Raw genomic sequence first — 22,454 nt, 5'->3', positions numbered from 1 at the left:
TGCCACCATCACCTGGCTGAAAATATTCTTAAAGTTGAGAGCAGTGGTACACCCCTGTAATCCAAGACTTGGAGGTTGAGACACAGGGAGTGTGAGTTTGAGAATAGCCTGGGCTACACAGTAAGTTTCAGAAACCATCCATACCCCTCCTCCAGGGGAAAAAAGAAAAAAGAAAAAGATATTCTTGACACCAGTAACTAGTTATTCTTTTGAGCCAAAATAGGGCAATTTTGACAAAATACAGCCTATGGATGGTCAGAAAATACTTGGTAGTGAGTGATTTTAACATGTCTGGTTGGGGACTATTTTCTCAATACACTTTACATATTAAAACAGGCAGGGAATGTGCCAGGGAGCTGTGACTACAACAGGTGTAGGAATTTTCAATGAGTCACACTGATTAGCCTCTTACACACCTTTGAAAATAGTGGGTAAATGTGAGAAGACTTTGTTTTCTCACAAGGCTTATTCTTTGACCAATTTAAATCCCTCCCCAGGAGTGTTTAATGGAGAGTCTGCTTTTTAAAAAAACTGTCAGTCTGGTACGCCCGTGCATGCGCGCGCGCACACACACACACACACACACACACACACACACACACGCACACACGCACACACGCACACATGCACACCTGGACCTCCTGCCATGGCTTTATTACCTATTTGCTTACTTTCTCTTGAATTCTTTTTTCTTTTCCTCACTTATTCGTTGTTTGATGTGTGAACGCGTGACTAGGTCTGTGGAGATGCTCTTGCCATTGGAGGAGGGCAGAGGACAACAAGAGAGAGTTGCTTCTCTTCACTTCATGTGGGGCTTGGGAGCTAGCTCAGGTTGCAAGGCTTGCCCACGGGTGCTTTTACCTACGAAGCTATCTTCACGGCCCCTTATTCATTTATTTTTACATTTTCTTAGATTTATTTTTTTGGTGTGCATGGAGGACACAGGATGACCTATAGGAGTTAGTTCTATCCTTTCTCCCTGTGGGTCCTGGGGACTAAACTCAGCTCTTACCTACTGAGCCATCTCATTGATCCAGTGTTTCTTAATTAAATCATCTTAACTACTGACTGTAGATTTAATTTTTCACTCAGTGAAATATAAAAAAGAAGCTCATAATTATTCTCAGATACTCCGTTTCTTACATTCCATCCTTTAAAAATGGGGCTATCTGTGTAAACAGCCAAAAGGCATCATATATTCTGCTCCCTGTCACTGGAAATGTCACTAGCTTCGATTTAGTCTACTGGACAAGTCACTGTCTGACTATGTCATGTTTGTCTTCAGCATGTGAAGTTCAGGGTGAGTCCTAATGAGCTGTGCCATCCCTTCCTATGACTCTGTTACGTTCCTTGGACCACTATCTTTCCCAATCATTCCTGTCTCAACACCAACACTGTTGGGAGATGCCAGTCGAGAGGGTTTAGAATGAATGTGATCCTGAGTCCTGATGTGACAGAAGAGCTCATGGACAGACTGGAGCCTTGTCTTCCACATCACTGGGTACTTCACAGCTTAGAAGGGCACAGAAACAAAACTCCTCAGCAAGGCTTTTATAGGCTTAAGGCAGGGCTTCTTCCCTTAAGCTAGAAGGCACCTGGAACAACGGGAAATTTCAGGGAAGGGATGGGAGGAGGAGGAAGTGGCAGCCCCACCCAACTCCATGATGGAAGGAAGACTCTAACACGCCGAGAGGCATCAGGACCAGCACCCTAATGCTGGCCACTTGAAGGGCCTTGACTGACCTGAGGGAGATGGATCCCGGTGAGTACTGGCAATCTCTTTCACGTTTATGTGGTGGGAAGTCAGGAGAGGGAGTAAGCCTGGGAAGGGAGGAGTGCAGAGAAGCCCAGAGAGCCTACACCAGAGAGAGAGCCTACACCAGAGAGAGAGCCTACACCAGAGAGAGAGCCTACACCAGAGAGAGAGCCTACACCAGAGAGAGAGCCTACACCAGAGAGCCTACACCAGAGAGCCTGCTCCAGAGAGCCTGCTCCAGAGAGCCTGCTCCAGAGAGCCTACACCAGAGAGCCTGCTCCAGAGAGCCTACACCAGAGAGCCTGCTCCAGAGAGCCTATACCAGAGAGCCTGCTCCAGAGAGCCTACACCAGAGAGCCTGCTCCAGAGAGCTTGCTCCAGAGAGAGAGCCTGCTCCAGAGAGAGAGCCTGCTCCAGAGAGCCTGCTCCACAGAGAGAGCCTGCTCCGGCAGTGGACAGCTCACTGTGTAACCTGTATCCCTCCTCCTGTTTCCCCACCTTCATTTGGAACATATCATACAGGCCTCCATTTTCTTTCCTGAAGCTGTAGACCATTCTGCCTTTAAAATTCGAAGCTGGAATGGCCTTGGGAAGCCCAAGTAGGACGTATGGGCACAGTTTATTTAATAAACATGTTAATTAGTTACTGTCTCTTACTGATAGGCATTTATCATTTAGTAGTATTTATGCTTACAAATCATGCTGCAATGGATGCCCCTGTTGGTAGAACTTTGTAGAGATGTACAGAAGTATTTTATATGCAAAACTTCTAAAAGAAGAAATGTTGGAGCAAGGGCAATATCCACTTTAAGTGTTGATGGCATCAGCTGACTTTAAGTCTGTATGTGTATATAATCCCATGCTCACTATATGAGGCATCTCCTTTCTATATGCTCTGAACAAAATAGATTATCTTATTTCAAGCATTTTCAATAGACCAAAGATGCATCTCATCATGGGTTTAGTTTGCACTTTATGATCATGACAAGATGACTCTTTAATATTTATAGCTACTTTTATTCATGAGCCAAGAGACTTAATGATTTTACCTGTGCAGCCAACCCAGGAACTGCTTTCTGCTGAATAACAGCTATTAAAACTACTAGGCTTGGGGTGTAAACAGTTAATTAGTCACATAAACAACCATTCAGCAAAAACACTTCAAGGAAGTAATATAGTCAGCAGTAAGCAATCAACTGAAAATATAGGTGGTTCTGAGCCTAAGGAATTACAGAATATGGAAATAGATCAGATGGGTCCTGGGGCTGGTTCTGTTCCAACCTACTAATCTACTTAAGATTTTCTATACTTTTTGTTGTTTGTTTGTTTGTTTGTTTGTTTCTTATTGGTCATTTGAGATAAGGTCTTAGGTAGCCCAGGCTGGTCCTGATCTTGTTGCCTACACCTCTGAAGTGCTAGGATTACAGGTGCAGATCACCATACCCTAGTGGTGCTGGGAATTGAACCTAGGGCTTTGTGCATGCTAAGGCCCTATCACCTGAGCTGCATCTGGTGTCCCGACTTTTGCACTCTTTGGCACCTTTGAATGATGCGGTGGAAATGGAATTGTGGTTTTTCTTGGTTGTTTGGCCCCACTTGGGTCCGACAGAGAACCCCAGACTGGAGAATGGCTCCTCAGTTCTTCTAGTAGAACAGCTCCTCTTAGATCTGTCCATTTCTTTGCTCTTTAGATGGCTGTCTGGAAGGGAAGGTCAGGAATCGTCCACTCTAGGACCACCTTCCAGGTGAGGAACTAGGCATATTAGTTAAACCAAATTTAAATGGCAATAAGTAGGTACCACTGGGCAAGTCATTTGACCTTACTAATCATCTTTCTACTTATCTGTCACATGAGGTTGATAATAGCTCATGGGATAGTTGTAGGAATAAAAGGAGATATGTACAGAAAGCCTGGAGCCTTCTTAACACCTACTAAATATCAGCCACAGAACTACAGACGCGACTATTGTGGCAGGTCCTATGTTCTAAAGAAAAGTGCTTTGAAAGGATTTCAGGAAGGTAGGTGCTGAATTTTGCTTGGAAAACTGGTGTGGTAGAGACACAGAGAGCTTAAGGGAGGGTTGGGGCTGTCTAGATGTGGGCATGGTCCATCTGGAGGACACAGTGTGAGAGAGTCAGAGTTATTTTATAAGAACCTGGGAGATAAGAGTCTGTTGGACCCATACTTTGGAGGAGTTTGGATTTAAGCTTTTGAGTTATGAGAAATTTTTATTTTCTCACACTTAAATACCTACAGAACATTCTAGTAATCTTACCACATAGGAATCATTTCATAAACTTTTGCTGCATAGATTGTAATAGTTCTCATTTTTTAAAACGGAAGAAATAAAAAGGAGTGAAGTATGCATCAAAGTCCTCAGATAATAATAATAATAATAATAATAATAATGTAGTAAGTGGAAAGAGAGAGCTAGCACAAATGCAATGTAAGGCAGAGGAAGACCCTGAATTCAGCTGGAATTTGGTGGCAGAGGCCAATTCTCTTGCCGGTTGTACCACATGTAACTTACCTTTCATGTCTCTTCCTGAAGCATCCCAGGCCTTGGCGATGGATTCTTTTTTCTGGCCCTGATCTTCACCTACACCTGCAGGGGTCTTAGGAAGCCCTGCAAATCACATCATTGCAACACTTATTTATTAGCTACCACATACCTGTAGAGGTCGGTCCCTGCTGCACACGGGTGGTCCCTCTCAGGCTCTCCCTGTCCCATTAGCCTTCAACTTAGATCATTGCAACAGCATGCCACTACCATCTCCACCCTCGGCTTTCCCTGCTCTGGTCTGGGTTAAGCACCACAGCTAAGTTAATCTCAAAGTACAGCTTTGACGAGCCACTCCTGTTCAAAACCCATCTTTAATCAAAGTGACACTTCCCCAAAACAACTGCTTGACAAACTGAAAAACTTGAAGGAATGCAACCTTTCCTACAATTTTCAGTACCTTTTATTTTACTTTTAGCATCTAGGGGGTGATTTCTCCTTATTCTTTGATTGTGTGTGTGTGTGTGTGTGTGTGTGTGTGTGTGTGTGTGTGTATGTGTGTGTGTGTACATACACACATATTTACACTCATGTCTGTGTCTGTACAGGCAAAGGCTAGACTGTGTTGGGTGTTTTTATTGATCAGTTTCCACCTCGTATATTAAGGCAGGGTCTCTCACTGAACCCAGAACTTGCTGATTCAGCTAGACTGGCTGATTCAGCTTGTTCCAAGGATCCTGTCTCTAAAAGGTCTGTATCTGAATAAATTTTATGCTCCCATTGTGGTATATGAGGCAATCTATTTCCACATGCCTTCAACAAACAGGGTATTGCTATGATTTTCAATATTTTAATAGCTCAAATATGGATATTATTATTATTATTATTATTATTATTATTATTATTTTGAGACAGGGTTTCTCTGTGTATCCCTGGTTGTCCTGAAACTCACTCTGTAGACCAGACTGGCTTCAAACTCACAGAGATCTGCCTGCCTCTGCTTCCTGAGTGCTGGGATTAAAGGCATATGTCACCACTGCCTGGTTCCTAGTCTTAATTTTTATAGCCATTTTTATATGTTTTGAACTACCATGACCCCCTTGACTGCCCTTCTGATGCCCCATTCCTTGAAGTTCAAGCACATGCACCTGTCCATTTAATAACTATTATTTAGCACCTGCCTCCTGGGGAAGGCGGGAGATGGTAAAGACTAAGGGATAGACAGACACTGGAGCCAGCCTGCTTGGGCTTGAACCCTCTGCATGTCAGGAACAATATTAACTCCATTACAGAGGATTTGTGAGAATAAAAATGATTTGGACACGGATAATGATCTGGACTGTAGTAGGAATTCTCTGAACACAAGCATGATTTTCTAAAATGTGTGGTTCCAGACATAGGGAAATCCAGGTTCGAGCTGACCAAGGTCTCTGCTTTTGTGGGGCTAACTCTAGATGCTATTCAATGCTCTGCAGAAAAGAAAGATGTATGAAAGCAAAGAATCCTGGGGTGGGGCATCTTCGGCCGCTGAAGAAAGCCCTGTGCATGATTGTAATTCCCTCAGAACCAAGACTCAAGTGGAGGGATGGCGCCCTGCCTGGGAGCAAGGCCGGCTCAGGTTTGAGTTTCTCAGAGGATTCCTCCTAGGTCGACAACTGTTTTGATGTCTCCTCCCACCCCTTTTTAAAGGCTGATAATACATCCGGATATAATTTCATCCTTTTATACCCCTGTCATTGTGTTAATTGAGTAAGCGCCAGGAGTCTTGTGTCTGACTCTTACTCACACCATTACCTCCAATGGGACCACATCCAAGTCAGGCCTTGTGGGCGCTGACGCGCTTTTCTAATTGATTCTACTGGATTTCCTGCATTGTTGAGCTTCTTCCTGAGTCTCTTGGCTTTCCTTTCTGGCTTCATTGGAAGCCTTTCCTTTTATTCTCAGTCATGTCTCCTTGACACGGAAAACCCTTGGGTGAGCCAACACATCATTACATTACATGGGATAAAAAGAAAGCCCAAGTCTCTGGCGGTGACTGTATCTCTTCATGCACGCAGCCTTGGGCTTGAGAGAAGGCAACCTCCCTCCCTCTCTCCTCTGCTTTCCAAAGTGAGCAGCAGTCAGGAAAGCCTGCCTCAGCTCTGTTCTCTCCTGGACGGCACATGTGAGGACCCCTTCATTCCTTTTCAGGGTACATGAGCTTTCAAGGTGGGCGGGCCCCTGGAAGGCATGTTTAGAATGAAACGCCTTCCTGGGAAATCCAGTGGTCTTGGTATGAACATTTCAGACTCCTCAAGAAAATGAGGTAGTCAGCTTCCAACAGGATCTAAGCTAGCTGCTTTCAAACTTTTCACCGTGACCCATAATTCACACCGTGACTCATTTGCACATAAAATTGTCCTTGCTTTTCCAGTGCCCCATGTTTTGTGGCACTGTCTATCCTGTTGTGTGTTTTTTTGTTTGTTTGTTTTTGTTTTTTGAGACAGGGTTTCTCTGTAGCTTTGGAGCCTGTCCTGGACTAGCTTTGTAGACCAGGCTGGTCTCGAACTCACAGAGATCCACCTGCCTCTGCCTCCCGAGTGCTGGAATTATAAAGGCGTGCGCCACCGCCACCACCACCCGGCTATCCTGTTTTTGTTTTTGTTTTTTGTCACCTTTCTTTTAAAATTATATATTATATTTGTGTGTGTTACTTTAACATTAAGCACACATGTCGGGGTCAGAGGACAGTTTTAGGGAGTCAGTTCTCTCCCTCCAGCATGTAGGTCCCTGGGATCTTACCTGGATGACCAGTCGTCTCTTAAGCCATTTTATCTTCCCTACAGTTGATCCCATAAACTACGCTGCTAAAATTCCTTCTAGGGAAAGATATCAGCAGCATCCACCCCTTCTCCTAAAACTAAAGTCCCGGTGACAAACAGACTCTGACAAAGCTCACTCTGGGGAACCAATGAGTTTATTAGGCTTCCTCACAGAGCACAGGGGACAGGGTACTTGCAGGGATGCGGATGTTCCTCCTTGAACAGGCTACACCTGGGAAAGCCTTTACTAAGCAGGGCCTTTCCCTTGGCTGCATAGATGGAGTCCTCCCTTCGCTTACATACTGTAACCCTTCCATGAAGCCACATGAAATAAGGTAGAGTTGCATACAACAGGTGCTGAGGAGTGGCTGGAGACTCTGGTAAGGGTCTCATGACTCTCCTCACTTTTCCAGAAGGGGTGTAAACAGTCAACAAAGCCCACCTGGGGTAATCTTTCTGTTAGCAGGCAAAGCTGAATGCCCTTGGATGGTGGTTGTTTGGCTTGGAGGTAGTCACTTACAACCTACTAATAGGTTGGACTTGTTAGAGGAAAGACCTAATGAATTTTTATTGACAGTGAATGCAATATGAACATCAGTAGCAGGAACAGCAAAGCAAATTCAAAGTGAGCTGCATAGTTGCTAGGAATTACAAAGCACTTTCTCTGTGTGTGGCATGGTGCAGAGGTTCTCATGCATGCCTCCTCACTGAAGGCCGGTGGGAACCCTATAAAGTAGGAACACAATCATCTCTCTGCTTGTTAGATGAACACACTAATGTATAGGACTATTAGGTGACTTGTTCAAGGTCTCCCAAGTGACTTGGCAAGTTGATAACCCAGGGCCCAGTCACTCTAGAAGCTTCATAAACTTGTCTACTGTGCTAGGAGAATCTTAAAACTATACACTAGGTGTATACACACAATACCCCCCACATAGACCTGAAACAAAACTGAGAATCAGAAAGTAAGCCTGCCCCTGCCCCCATACCTGAAATCAGGGACTTGCCTTGTAGCAGATGTCCAGCCTCCAGACAACCCAACTTCATCCACACAAAATTCCAATGTGTTTATTCTTAACCCAGCAGGATGATAGATAGAGTGACTTTCCATGATCTGGAGTTTGTTTTGCCCTTTGGGACACCAATCCTCCAGCGCTGATGTCACTAGGACTGATAGTCCTTCCTCTCCCCTGCTAGGAACTCCTGAATTACCCTTTGAGGTTGTCGTGAAATTAGAAGGCAGACAGCAAGCCAGGCGTGGTGGCGCATGCCTTTAATCCCAGCACTTGGGAGGCAGAGCCAGGCGGATCTCTGTGAGTTTGAGGCCAGCCTGGGCTACCAAGTGAGTTCCAGGAAAGGTGCAAAGCTACACAGGGAAACCCTGTCTGGAAAAACCAAAAAAAAAAAAAAAAGGCAGACAACAGAAAGGCTAATGTCAGTCAGGGTCTGTAGAAATGATTCCACATCTCAGCTGGGCAGTGACCTGTCCTCCCTCCCCAAGTGGCAGCCTTGGAACTCAGGTCTGTGGAACTGCAGATCCCCAGGAACAACAGGGACCACCACACCCAGGAGATGGGCTTGACGAAGCTCATCCTACGCCGTGCTCAGAACTTCAGCTTAACATTGACCTTCAACCGACCCTTCCAGCCCCAGAAGGACCACCTCACCTTTGTGGCTGAGACAGGTGAGCTCACTCTGCTCTGGGGGAAGGGCTCTTGCCAACTGTCTCTGAGGTGCCCTCCCCTCTCTCCTGGGACCCCCCCAGGATCCTCATATCAGTACTATTGGTCCTATTAAAGAAATATTTGACCAGGTCAGCAAACTGTGATGTCTTAGTCACAACAGCCAACCTCTAAGTACACAGGCATGGTGGTAAAACTCCCCAGCCATGACTTCCTTTCAGTTCTCATGGAAGACTTTAAGTTTTTCCTACCAGGCTCTCATTTTACAGATTGGAAATGGAAAAAAAAAAATCAGACACCCAAAGAGCTTAAATGTAAGTAAAAGCCTTGAATCAAAAGGCTCTAGCAAACGTTGGGAGAAGGTAGGGTTTCTGCCAGGCCACAGGGAATCATATCACACTTATTTTACTTTATTTTATTACTTTTAAGTGTGTGTGGGCACACATACCGAGAGGCTAGAAGTGGGCACAGATCCCCTGGAGCTGAAGCTACAGGTAATTTTGAGTTGTCTTACATGAGTTCTGGGGTCCAAATTCCAGTGCTCTGTAAGAGCAGTATACAAGGTTAACCACTGAACCATCATGCCTCCAGCTCCATCACTTAGAGTTTTGCACCTTCCTCTGGGATCTCCTTTCTCTCTTCCTCAGGACCAGAGCCCACAGAGCTTCTGGGAACCCGAGCTACTTTCCTACTCATCCAGACCCGGCCTGGGAATGTCTGGAGTGCTGCTGACTTCACCATTGACAACAACTCTCTCCAAGTCTCCATTCTCACGCCAGCCAGTGCAGCCATTGGTCATTACACACTAAAGACAGAGATTTCTCGGGACCAGGGTCCTGGTGTGACTTACCCACTGGGGAATTTCATCTTGCTTTTTAACCCATGGAGCAGAGGTAGGACTTGCTCCCAGCTTGTAGTGCTAATCTGATGCATTGGGAATGTTCTTTCAGGGTCTTCTGGCAAAGCCTGGCAGATAATCATTGCATATCTGTGCAACAAATTACTATGTGCTGAAACAAAAAAAATTAAGGTGTTTTTTGTTTTGTGTGTGTGTGTGTGTGTGTGTGTGTGTGTGTGTGTATGTGTGTGTGTGTGTTCACCTACATGTATGAAGGTCATCTTGTGGGGTTGGTTCTCTCCTTCCAGCATGTGGGTCCCCAGGGATTGACCTCAGGGTACCAGGTTTAGCAGTAATTTCCTTTACCTGTCCAATCCTCTCACCAGCCTTAAATGTATTTGTTTAAGTTTTTGTCCTTTTGTGAGATGGGGTCTTGCTGTGTTGTCTAGGCTGGTCTTGAACTCATGATCCTCTGTCTCTGCCTCCTGAGTGTTGGGATTATAGGCATGAACCACCATACTCAATGGCAAAAATCACTTTAATAAAGTTTTTGGTTTGGGTTTTGTTGTTTTGAGATGGGCTCTGATTATGTAGCACTATTGACTAAGTAGACCAGGCTGGCTTCGAACTCACAGAGACCCACCTGACTCTGCCTCCCAAGTGCTGGAATGAAATTGCCCAATATCGCACCTGGTCCCACAAAGAATTTTTAAAAATTATTTAGTTATGCTTATTTTATGTGGTTTGGTGTTTTGCCTGCATGTGTGTCTGTGTGAAGGTATTAGACCCCCTGGAATTGGAGTTATAGTTGTTAGCTGCCATTTGGTTGCTGAGAATTGAACCCGGGTCCTCTGGAAGAGCAGCCAGTGCTCTTAACCACTGAATCATCACTATAGCCCCACAAATTTTTATTTTTATTTTTTAGTTTTTTGAGACAGGGTCTCTCTGTGTAGTTTTGGTGCCTGTCCTAGAACTCACTCTGTAGACAGGCTGGCCTCGAACTCACAGAGATCCACCTGGCTCTGCCTCCTGAGTGCTGGGATTAAAGGTGTGCGCCACCACACCTGGCTCACAAAGAATTTTTAACAACATGATGAAAATATCCATATTCACCACCATGTCGGGCAGTGGTGAATGCCTTTAATCCCAGCACTCAGGAGGCAGAGCCTGGCGGATCTCTGCGAGTTTAAGGCCAGGCTGGTCTACAGAGTGAGATCCAGGACAGGTGCCAAAACTACACAGAGAAACCCTGTCTCTAAAAACAAAAACAAAACAAAACAAAAAGAAAGAAAAGAAAATACTTATACTGTGATGTTAAGTGGGATAATTTAGCAAGTGGAATTTAATTTGATTCTAATTAATTATGTATATGTATACAGCAAGAAGATAGTGTATTGGTGGGTATTTCTGAGTAGTGGTAATGAATGATGTTTTTTCTGTATGTTCCCCAAAATCTAGAATAATCTTATAATTTTCATTCTGTCATTTTTTTTATAGCATAGATTTGTTGCTGGCCTCTGAAGAAGCACATAGCTAGCTTTTACGAGGGTCCAGTCTTAATTTCTGTTACTCTCAGTCACCCGTTGACTGTTCTTCCTCTTTCCAGAAAGACGTTGTTACTTTTATGCTTTTTTTAATTTTGGGCTTGTTCTTGGCCTGGTGATTTCTTTCTCTTTCTGTTACTCTTCACTGCTCAGAGGATGATGTCTACCTGCCGAGTGAAACCCTGCTGCAGGAATATGTCATGAGTGACTATGGCTTTGTTTACAAGGGTCAAGAAAATTCAATTACCTCCAGGCCTTGGAACTACGGGCAGGTAACTTCCGATCTTGGATGTGGGCCTGGGATGGGCATGTTGGGGGCTGTTAGCCAATGAAGGCACAGTGTGAAGTGCTGGTCAATTTCCCACCCAACAAGAGGGCCAAGCAAAGAAAATATGGCTTTCTTTTCAAGATTTTTGTGGTTTATTAAGAAAGGAGTGCCGGGCAGTGGTGGCGAATGCCTTTAATCTCAGCACTGGGGAGGCAGAGGCAGGCAGATCTCTGTGAGTTCAAGGCCAGCCTGGTCTACAGAGTGAGTTCCAGGAAAAGCACCAAAGCTACACAGAGAAACCTTGTCTCAAAAAAAAAAAAAAAAAAAAAAAAAAAAAAAAAGAAAGAAAGAAAGAAAGAAAAGAAAAGAAAGAAAGAAAGGAAGGAGCAAAGCATGATGAACGTCGAACAACTATAATGAACTTCTATGTTCAATTACCAGCCCCACTAGGGGCCAGTAGAGCCTTTTATTCTTCTATAATTTGAAAACAGCCCAATTTTGCCTGTTTGTATGTCCATGCACCATGTGTGTGCCTAGTGCCCAAGGAGGCCACAAGAGGGTGATAAATTCCCCGAGATTAGAGCTACAGAAGATTGTGAGTTATGTAGGTGCCAGGAATTGAACTCAGGTGCTCTGAAAGAGCAGGTAGTGTTCCTAATTGTGGGGCCATCTCTGCAGTCCTTCTCCTAGTGCTTTAATTAATTAATTTTATTTATTCATGTGTGTGCACATGTATAGGTACATGCATGCCATGGCACGTACGGAAGCCAGAGAACAGCATGAGGAGTCATTTCCCTTCAACCACTGTGTGGGCCTGGGACCAGACTCCTGTCATCTGGGTTTGTGGGAGACACTTTCCCCCACTGAGCCATCATGCCTCTCCCTATCCCACCCTAGTGTGGGTATTTTTGTTTATGTTTATGTTTTTTTAAAGATTTATTTATTATGTATACAGTGTTCTGTCTGCATGCCAGAAGAGGGCGCCAGATCTCATTACAGATAGTTGTGAGCCACCATGTGGTTGCTGGGAATGGAACTCATGACCTCTGGAAGAACAGCCAGTGCTCTTAACCTCTGAGCCATCTCTCCAGCCTATGTTTATGTTTTTTAAGGCAGGTTCTCACTGACTTGATTTCCCAGGTTAGCCTTTAATTTCCTATGTAGCCTCTGTGCTGCAGCAACAGTACTGCTTTTGCATGAGTCACCAGGAAAGATACTTTTCGTGCTTTGAAACTGTTGGGAAGAATTTTAAAGAAATACTATTTTGAGACTTTAGCGAGTAGAGAAGTATCTGTAAATATCAGTATCTATAAATACCATTTCACTAGGACTCAGGCACGCTCCTTCATATAGCTGATGCTGAAGGCTTTTATGCCTTGTGGCAGAAGTTGAAACAGAGCCTATGGGCTTCCAGGTGAGATATTTGCTACTGGCCCTTTACAAGAAGGTGCAACCAGCCTTGTTCTAGGCGCCTCTGTTCCTCTTCTTAGCACTGGACCTGTGGGAGGAAATTACAGATAGTGTATCATTTAATCCGATAACATGTCACGACATAGTCACAGAGGATAAAGATTCTTTCTGAAAATAACTAACCACTACTCATGATCACAACTGAAAAAGTGAATTTTAATACAATAAAAAGATCTAGAGTACATCAAATATCGAGTTACTGCAAAGCCCCTTTGCTGCGTGCGTGCAGCAGGTGGGGTCAGGGGACGTCGGCTGTGGATGACTTTTCCACTCTCAGCCATGGTCCATGTGGTCTCTCCCTTCCTGTTAGTCTAAGGGGTGGCAGATGTTGGGAGCTTTGCTGAGGAAGATCAGACTCTCCCATCCCTCAACTCCTGCAAGTTGTGAAGTGTTTTGAAGCTGAGATGGACAGTGGCGCATTTGACAGGCAAAGGGTCGACATTTGTCACAAACACATGTTGTTAGCATATCTCATAAGCCTATCCTGGCTTTTCCAATGCATGCGACATTAGCCCTGACTCCAATACTCTCTGCCATCTTCTCCTTTCTCTCAAATGCTGGTCTCGTATGCAAATATGAGATCATGCAAATACTCATCCACGTGGTCTTTCCCTGTTTCCACAAGTCCTGGAGACAGATGACCTTGGGACCCACCATGCTAAAATACCTCAGGGAAATGTCTCCATGCTCCTCTTTCTGTTTGTCCTATCATTTTAAATCTGGGTTTCAAAAGCCTTCTCTCCCATTCTCTCAAATCTTTTGCTTTTTTGTTTTTTCTTTTTTGTTTTTTGTAGACCAGGCTGGCCTCAAACTCACAGAGATCCCCCTGGCTCTGGCTCCTGAGTGCTGGAATTAAAGGTGTTCGCCACCAACGCCCAGCTTCTTTTGCATTTTCTGTAAAGAGCCGCATAGCTTAGTTTTTTAAAGAGTTATTGCAATGCATTTCCAACTTGATTTCTATCTGACGTAAGATCTTGTCTTATGACTAAATCCTTCAGCCCTCCTCTCACAAACACCACTCCTTAAAAAACTTGTTAATGCCCAAGTTCCTGGACTCTACACATCTTTGCTTTTCTCTGATTCCTCCCTTCCCATACCTTGTAAGTTTGAAGAGGACATCATTGATATCTGCTTTGAGATCCTGAACAAGAGCCTCTACTTTCTAAAGAACCCATCCAAAGACCATTCTCAGAGGAGTGACGTGGTGTATGTATGCAGGGTGGTGAGTGCCATGGTAAGAGCTAAAGCTTGCCCCTGCCTGAGAACAACCTGAGCGTCTCCGGGATGTTGTGGAAACCCAGCTGTCTGCTCTGCAGATCAACAGCAATGATGACAGTGGTGTGCTTCAGGGGAACTGGGGAGAGGACTACTCCCAGGGCATCAGCCCTCTGGAATGGAATGGCAGCGTGGCCATCTTGCGGCAGTGGTCAGCCAGGGGTGGGCAGCCTGTGAGGTATGGACAGTGCTGGATCTTTGCCGCTGTTATGTGCACAGGTGAGTGAAGTCTTTCCCTCTGACTCTTTCTGGTTTCTCCTTCATGTCAGGCCACAATCATCCCTGCTTTCAGAGTCCACTGCTGCTCATGAATGGTCCATGGTTAGGAGCAGTGCGCACATGAGTTCTTAACCTGCACACTATTCAGCCTCCAGAGAATGATCACTCCACAGTCTCTTTGATGAAGATGCTAATAGTGGGCACCTGAGCTGGGCATAGTGGGGCATGCCTCTATCCTAGCATTTGAGAAGTGGAGGCAGTTGGATCGGGAGTTTCCTTGGCTACATAGGGAGTTAGGCTAACCTGCACTAGATGAGATCTTGTCTCAAGAGATGACAGACAGACAGAGAGAAAGGTGGCCATTTTGGATAGAGCAACTTGTAGTCCCCACAAAAGGCAGAACACTTCTTCCCACTTGCTGCAGTGGGCCAGAGGTGGAAGCTGGAAGTGTAAGTAGACAGTCTTGGATAGCCTGACCTCACAAGTAGACCTCCCTGAGAGACTTGACTTACAATTAGAGCTTTGCTACCTTGCTAACTACCCATGAGGAGAATGTACACTTTACTTAATTGAGTGCATACTCAACTGTTCACAGTTCAGTGCCAAATTCCTGGTCCAAGTATCTGGGAAGCTGAAGAGCCTGGGGTACTGAGGTGTTACCAGTCTCCCCCTTCTACGGGGCTGTCTAGTCACATTGTATGCTAGGTGTTTTCTGCAGTAATAGGTGGATTCCATTGGAGGAGGGGGTGGGGCATAGGGTAAGAACAATCTTCTGTCCTTGACTCATTGAAGGGAAGCATAGTCGTACTATGTATGTAGCTATGTTCAGGGGCCTCAGAGGCAGAGATTTAAATCCGAGTACACATAGAGTGACCTCATCAGCTTACTTATGCGTGACTACTCTGGCTTCCTGTAGCCCCTGTTCTGCCTTGGCCTGGAAAGCCTCCAGTGGGAGCCGGGTGGCCATTATAAGATCACCTTGAACCTTCAAATCCTAGCATGAACAGGAGAAGGACTAGATCCCTGGCTTGGCCCCTCTGCAAGCCCTTCCTGCCATCACGCTTCACAGAGTGCTGGGGCTATTGAATGAGGAGAACTGTGACTGCCAAGTTACCTTGGCAACCTGCAGCTTAGGTCTGAGTCCCAGGTCCCCTACAGATGTGTAGAAAGCCCAGTGCAGTGCTGGCGTAGACACGCGGCCCTGCTGGAGACTCCTTAGAAACACTGTAGCAGCAGCCTCTGTAGACTCTGCCCTCCTTGGAAGAGAGGGTAGGAGAGACTTCTTCTGAACTCACTGACAGACGTCCTGAGACATGCCTGGCTCTTGATTACATCTGGTTGTAGGCGGTTAGTTTGTGTATGTGTGTCAAGCATGGGATGTCTGCTTTGAGTGAAAAGGCCTGTGAAATCTTAGCTTACATACCATCCTGAGGATCCACAAGAGGGCGCTGCTGGCTCATCAAAGATGGTGAGTCGTTTTTAATTTCTGATGTCACGCATTGTCTTTTCTACAGAATGGATGCTCTAGCTATAATAGCCTTACTCTTGTTTGTTTAATTATTAATATATGTTGCTGTGCTGAAGAATGAACTCAGATCCTTGTAGGCAAGCATTCTACCACTGAACTATATCCCCAGCCCTCTAATTTTTTTTTTCTTTCTCTCAACTTGTATCTTTAAATAGAATGACAGGATCAGAATTTTAGAACTGAAAGCCATCCTGTGCAACTCTTCACTTCCTTACAAGGAGACTAACCCAGAGACGTTAGGCTACTTATCTCCAGTCACACACAGTCTCTCCGTTGAAACTGACCACACCTTTCCTCCCTTTTGGATTTTCTCACATGTGTTAGTCTCTTTGCTTTTAACTTGGAGAGCAGCTGGGGGGAAAAAGAGCCAGAAATGATAAGTCTATTATTGTTTTAAGCGGCTCACAAATGATGTCTTCCACTTTGTGGCTGGATACCACTGATGGGCAGGCAGGCAGAAGCTTCTCTGGGTGCCACCCTTTGGGAATAAAAGAATTGCTGCAAGTTTGAAGTTTGGAAACTATGCGTGAAAAAGTAATAATTCTGCTTGAACTGATCTTAGCCATCTCTCCTTCTCTGTAGTAATGAGATGCTTAGGTGTTCCAAGCCGAGTTGTTTCCAATTTCCATTCTGCACACAACACAGACGGGAACTTGACCATTGATACCTACTATGACCGAACTGCAGAAATGCTGCCGACTCAGAAGCCAGACAAAATCTGGTAAGAGGCTGTGTCTGTAAAAACTCAGCACTATCCCAGGTAGGGGACAAATTGTGATAGCCAGGGCTGAATCAGGCAAGGTCCCTCTGTGCTGCTCTGGAACTCTCTATGTAGATCAGGCTGGCCTCTAACTCTCAGAGGTCTGCCCTCTTCTGCCTGCCAAGTGCTGGGATCAAATGTATGCACCACCATAGCCAGCTCCTTGATAGCTTTCTCTATTATAATTACTTTCTGATACAAATGAGAGGAATATAGAATTATAAGCAAAGGCATAAACCACTCTGCATAATGTCTGATGTCTGAAAACCCATCAGGAAATATAAGCCCTGGCTCCTCCCTCCTTTCTGCAGGAATTTCCATGTCTGGAACGAGTGCTGGATGATCCGGAAAGACCTTCCACCAGGGTACAATGGCTGGCAGGTTCTGGACCCCACCCCACAGCAAACCAGCAGTGGTGCGTGGGGATCATGTGACAGGGACCAGGCTCACTGGGAGGCCAATGAGGATGTGCACCCTCATAGCTAGGGTGGTGCAGCAGTCTCCTACCTCACACCCTTCCCAGGGCTGTAGTCAGGACAGTGTCAGATCAGAGGGGTCACCTGGAGGAACGGTGAGCCTTTTTGCGTCTCCTATGGAGTTGGAAGGCGATGTTGACAACAGCCACATCCATGGGGTGACTGTGAGTGAGAATCAGACAAAGTAGGTGTGCATCAGTGCCCTGGATAAACTGGAGGAAGCTCGGGTGTGAGAGGCATTACAGCCACTGCCCATCCTTTCTCGTCTCCTCCCATGGCCACAACCGGCTGCCTGGGGTCCATATCTCACCATCCACATCCCATAATTCCTGCTTCTTCCACAGGGTTGTTCTGCTGTGGTCCGGCCTCTGTGAAAGCCATCAAGGAAGGGGATGTCCACCTGCCCTATGACACCCCTTTTGTGTATGCGCAAGTGAATGCTGATGAGGTCATTTGGCTTTTTGAAGGTGGCCAGGTCCAGGAAATCCTGGCCCATAATACCAGTTACATTGGGAAGGCGATCAGCACCAAGATGGTAGGGTCAGATGAGCGCCTGGACATCACCAGTTCCTACAAGTACCCAGAAGGTGCCTGGGCCTTGGATTTGGGAGGGAATGGGTGTAACCATTGGATGGCCCAGGTTAAAACAACACCACCTCTCCACCATGACAAACTCCTAGGGGACTATTTTAGGTCCTGGGCACTTGATCCCAAAATAGATTTGCCTAGATTTAGAATAAAAGAATATAGGATGCTCAATTAAATTTGAATTCCAGATAAATTAAGACAAATATATTATTATAAATATGTCCCAAATGATACATGTGACAGTTTAAATTTTTTCTAATACATTTATTTATTGTGTGTATGTGTGTAGGAACATGTACCATAGCGTGCGTGTGTGTGTGTGTGTGTGTGTGTGTGTGTGTGTGTGTGAGTGTGTGTGTCAGAGGACAACTTATAGGAGTTGGTTTTCTTTTTCCATCACAGGGACATTGAACTCATGTTGTCAAGCTTGACAGCAGATGTCTTTTTCACTAAGCCATCATGCCAGCCCTATGTGTGACATCTTTGTGCTAAAAAATAATTCACTATTTTTATCTGAAATTCAAATTAACTGGGTATAGTTTTTAGTGTAAGTGTATTCCAAATATTGCATGTAAGTATGAAAATATTAAAATAAAGATTATTTGCTTATCTTAAATTCAAATTTAAATGGAGGTCCTGCATTTTATCTAGTAACTATATCAGGGTCACACATCTGTCTCACTATTCCATCACAGTAGGAGTAGAAGCAAGGGGAGAGATGGACACTCAGGAGGGAGAGGGCTCCGGGCCTGTGGGAGGGAGCAGACAGCGCTGTGGAAGGCTTTGGTGGACTCTGGCCACCGAGAACTAAGCAAGGGACTGACGTGCTGTCAGTGGGTAAGCCTGGACCATCTTCTCTTGCCTCGGCTTCCTTATCAGTGAAATGAGACAGCTCTCCTCAAAGGGCTAAATGAGCCTGTGTGCAGCACACACTGGAAATATAGTAAGTGCTCTAGAGGAGTCCACAGTCTGGAGCGAGTTTGCATTTTGAGCCCAGATGTTGAGTTATTCCTAAGGGAAAGAGATAAAGTTCTATCTAAAAGACTTGCTGGCTGAGTGGTGGTGGCACAAGCCTTTAATCCCAGCACTCGGGAGGCAGAGCCAGGGGGATCTCTGTGAGTTCGAGGCCAGCCTGGTCTACAGAGCGAGATCCAGGAAAGGCACAATGCTACACAGAGAAACCCTGTCTCGAAAAACCAAAAAAAAAAAAAAGACTTGCATATGTGTTTTAGGAGAGACAATGCAGGCAGGGAAGAGAAGCCTCTGGGTTTGATGATGATGGGATGGTGATGGTGATGATGGTGGTGGTGATAATGGTGATATGATGGTGATGGTCATGATGATAACAGTACTGATGGCAAAGAACCACATTGAATCCTACACTCAGCAATCACATGATCTCAGCAATTCTGGGCAACCCAGTATCATCCCCGGGTTTCATAACACAGAGCTGAACACTGACAGACATAGCGACTGTACTCTGAGCAGCACCAACCCCATCTGAGCCATGATACTGCATGCCTCTCTGTGTGGCCGTTCACAGTGGCAGCTGGAAGTCCAGTCATTTCCCAAGAAGGTCATTGGTCCTCTCTACCCTGCCCCACTGATGTCTTTGTTCTGTATGGATCTGTTCTGCCAGGATCCTCTGAGGAGCGGTCTGTATTCATTAAGGCTTCCCGGAAGTTGCTGGAACCAAGAAGGGACTCTTCATCCCTCCTGGATCTCCTAGGGTCTGAGGGCTTTAAGGATAAGCCTGTGCAGCTGCAACTCCGCCTGCCTAGGGCACCCATGTGGGGCCAGGACCTGCTGCTCATGCTACATGTCCAGAGGGTGCCAGACAGAACCCATAGTCAGGACCCCATTGGACTGACTGTACGCTTTTGTGCACAGGCCCTGCTGCATGGGGGCAGCACTCGGAAACCCTTCTGGAGACATGTGGTACACATGAATATGGATCTTGAGAAGGGTGAGTATGTAGCAGGCATGAGAAGGAGCACCTATAGAGAAGAGAGTTTTGGGTCTGTGAATCAGGCTGGCCTGCTCTAGCCAAATCACAGAGAACCCCTCTCCCAGGATGCACATCTTCCTGGTCAGGAGAGATGCTGTTGCTGCACAGCTGGACGCCAGTGCAGTACTTGTGACGTCATCCTAACACATCAGACAACAATGACCTCTGAGTGCATGATTCCTTTCTAACCCATCTCTTGGACTCAAGGTGATGTTTTTGCCTCTGTTTAGAGCTACAGTGGCCGCTCCTGCTGCCCTACAGCAATTACAAGAACAAGCTGACAGATGAAAAGCTGATCCATGTGTCTGGCATCGCTGAGGTTGAAGAAACAGGGCGGTTCATTCTGGTCCTAAAAGATTTCTCTCTGGAGCCTCCCCACTTATCTATTGAGGTGAGGGCTCTGGACAGAGATGGGGGCCCAGAGGCTCTAAGATGTTCTCATGGGCTTGAGGGGGGTACCACGTCCTACTGTATAGTACAGTCTCTGGGGCTTTATTCTCAATCATAGGCAGCAGGCTGACAGGTGGTGGGCTCTGGTGCTCTGCATAAACAAAGGGTGGGGTGTCTCACGGAGGTCACATTTTGCAGAGGATGTTGAGGAAAGTTCTCTGTCGAGAACAGATGAAGGCATGTTACCGTGGAGGTGTATAAGTAAGGAGATCTCTTCACAAAGGTAGAGATAAAAAGGCAATGATTTGGGGGTGTGAAGTAGAGGAGACAGGTTTCAGGCAGACCTTATGGTCAAATTCAAAAGATGACTGATGATAAGATGTGTGGTGCCACAGGAAAGAAGAACAAGACGTGAACTTCAGATTTTGAGACCCACTGCTAGAGTGGCTTGGGTGTCTCTTACAGAGGAGGGCATTAAGAAAGGTCCACAGAGGTGGGTGGGTGTCCTCCCTGTCTCCTGTCACCTGAGCTGCCTTTCCCCAAAGCATTCTTCCCTACCTTTCCCTTCCTCTCCCCAAGACTTTTCCAGTGCCTACCCCAAGTCCAGCTCTGTACCTGGAAGCCTGGTTCACAGCATGCCTGGCACTAGCTAGCAGAACAATGGTTAGACGGCTCCATATTGATGGCAAGTCAGCTGGGCATTGCAGTGTTCACCTGGGCATACTTTGAGATTGTCAGGCCGGGTGATGCTGTATGCCTTCTGGGTGGAGCTCACAGCGGGGCAGAGTTGTAAGTATAGACACAAGCTCTGTTACCCAGAGCGGAGTCCTGGTTGCAATGGGATCCCCAAACAACATAGCACATGTCAAGGAGGCTGTGAATGGTTACCATGGCTGTAAGACCTGTGGGTGATTACTGTCACTGTGCTGGGTTCCAGAGTTATCTTCACCCACTTGATTTTGATACCCTTTTGGAGACTTGGTTCTTTTGTTTGAGTTCCAGGTAAGTTAGGGTGTGCTCTTCCAACCCTTTAATTCTCTGGCCAAGCTAGAACATGCCCCCAGTTGTGATCTGGGCAGACAGAGCTCATTTGGATTCAGTACTCATTTACTGATGCCCATCATCGCTGTCCTAGGCACTGACCTAGGCTCCAGGAGTGAGGCAGAAGCCCTGCCTCCAATTACAGGCTAAGGCTGTGCTGCCCTATGACACAGACCTCAAGAGCAAAGCACTGAAAACATCTGGGGGAAAATGAGTCCGTCCTGCTGATCTCGGAGAAGATACATCAGGATGGGAGAAAGCTCCTAGGCTGGGATCTAGACCCCTTGGTTAGGTCCTGACTGTCATTAATCCATCATGGGATCTCAGCTTCATCATTCTTTTCCAGTGGAATGATATCACCGGTGGCACATAGGTGGCACATATGACACTCCTTCTTAGTCCTCTGCATGGGTTAGACACCACTAGTCAATCATAAGTGACTGGGCTTGTGCTTGGGATCCTACTTAACACACGCTAGACACTGCTAACCCTTTGGGACCAGTACCTCAATGAAATCCAGCAGGCATCTTCAAATAGATGGTGGGAAGGGAAACACTATGTCCATTCATGACAGGTGGCAGCTTGCTAGAGTGTCCTGAACTTCTAAAACAGGTCAACATATGTGTTAGTTTGTTGTATGTGTTAGCCTCAGTTTAGAGTTGTCTCTACCACTAGGGGCGCCGAAGTTCTAGGTGGTCACAGGAGGAGTTACTGAGTGGGTGTGGCAGTGAGGCCTGGGGTACCTCTGTCTTCTCCCCACACAGGTGTTTGAAAGGGCTGAGGTGGGCAAGGCCCTGAACATCCACATCATCCTCACCAACACCCTAATGGTGGCTCTGAATAATTGCACCATGGTTCTGGAGGGAAGCGGTCTCATCGATGGGCAGCTAACAAAAGAGTGAGTAATGCTACCATTGGCCTCTTGCCGATCTTCCTCTGGTGCAGGTGTCTGAGGAGCTGTGCCTCATGGGACCACTGAATCCTTCTCAGTCTCCAGATGTCACCCTCTGGTCCCCACTTCCCTAATCTCAAAAAAGCTGGGGGTTTGGTGGTACTGAGGGGCGCTACTCACTAAGCAGGTCTTCCTGCCCCATTGCCCATACAAGCAGCCAATCCTGCAGGCTCCAACAGGTCGCTTTTGACTTTCAGCCTTGGGACTCTGATGGCCGGACACACCATCCAGATTCAGCTGGAGCTCTACCCCATCAAAGCTGGGCCCCACCAGCTACAAGTCCTCATCAGCAGTAGCGAGGTCAAGGAGATCAAAGGCTACAAGGACATCTTCATTGCTGCAGCCCCAGTCTCCTGA

The 22,454-nt window shown here is 46.1% G+C and overlaps 1 protein-coding gene across 1 annotated transcript; it reads left to right on the top strand.

Annotated features, from left to right (window-relative positions):
• The first annotated feature begins 1,752 nt into the window (after positions 1–1,752).
• Tgm7 (transglutaminase 7) lies at positions 1,753–22,454 on the top strand. Its single transcript, XM_036186515.1, has 13 exons — positions 1,753–1,762; positions 8,560–8,742; positions 9,388–9,633; positions 11,276–11,394; positions 13,966–14,094; positions 14,177–14,354; positions 16,465–16,603; positions 16,954–17,057; positions 17,463–17,705; positions 19,346–19,672; positions 19,945–20,105; positions 21,910–22,043; positions 22,295–22,454. The coding sequence occupies exons 1-13, from the start codon at positions 1,753–1,755 to the stop codon at positions 22,452–22,454; spliced, it is 2,133 nt and encodes a 710-aa protein (XP_036042408.1).

The sequence above is a fragment of the Onychomys torridus genome, chromosome 4 (assembly GCF_903995425.1).
Source record: "Onychomys torridus chromosome 4, mOncTor1.1, whole genome shotgun sequence".
Taxonomy (NCBI): Eukaryota; Metazoa; Chordata; class Mammalia; order Rodentia; family Cricetidae; genus Onychomys; species Onychomys torridus.
This window is presented reverse-complemented; position numbering and strand designations above follow the sequence as displayed.

Bases quoted from the DNA above. Each gene is read 5' to 3' on its own strand.
- Tgm7 (XM_036186515.1), top strand. The intron at 14,095-14,176 runs GTAAGAGCTAAA...TCTGCTCTGCAG, and splicing joins GCAGGGTGGTGAGTGCCATG to ATCAACAGCAATGATGACAG. The intron at 17,706-19,345 runs GTGCCTGGGCCT...CTGTTCTGCCAG, and splicing joins TTCCTACAAGTACCCAGAAG to GATCCTCTGAGGAGCGGTCT.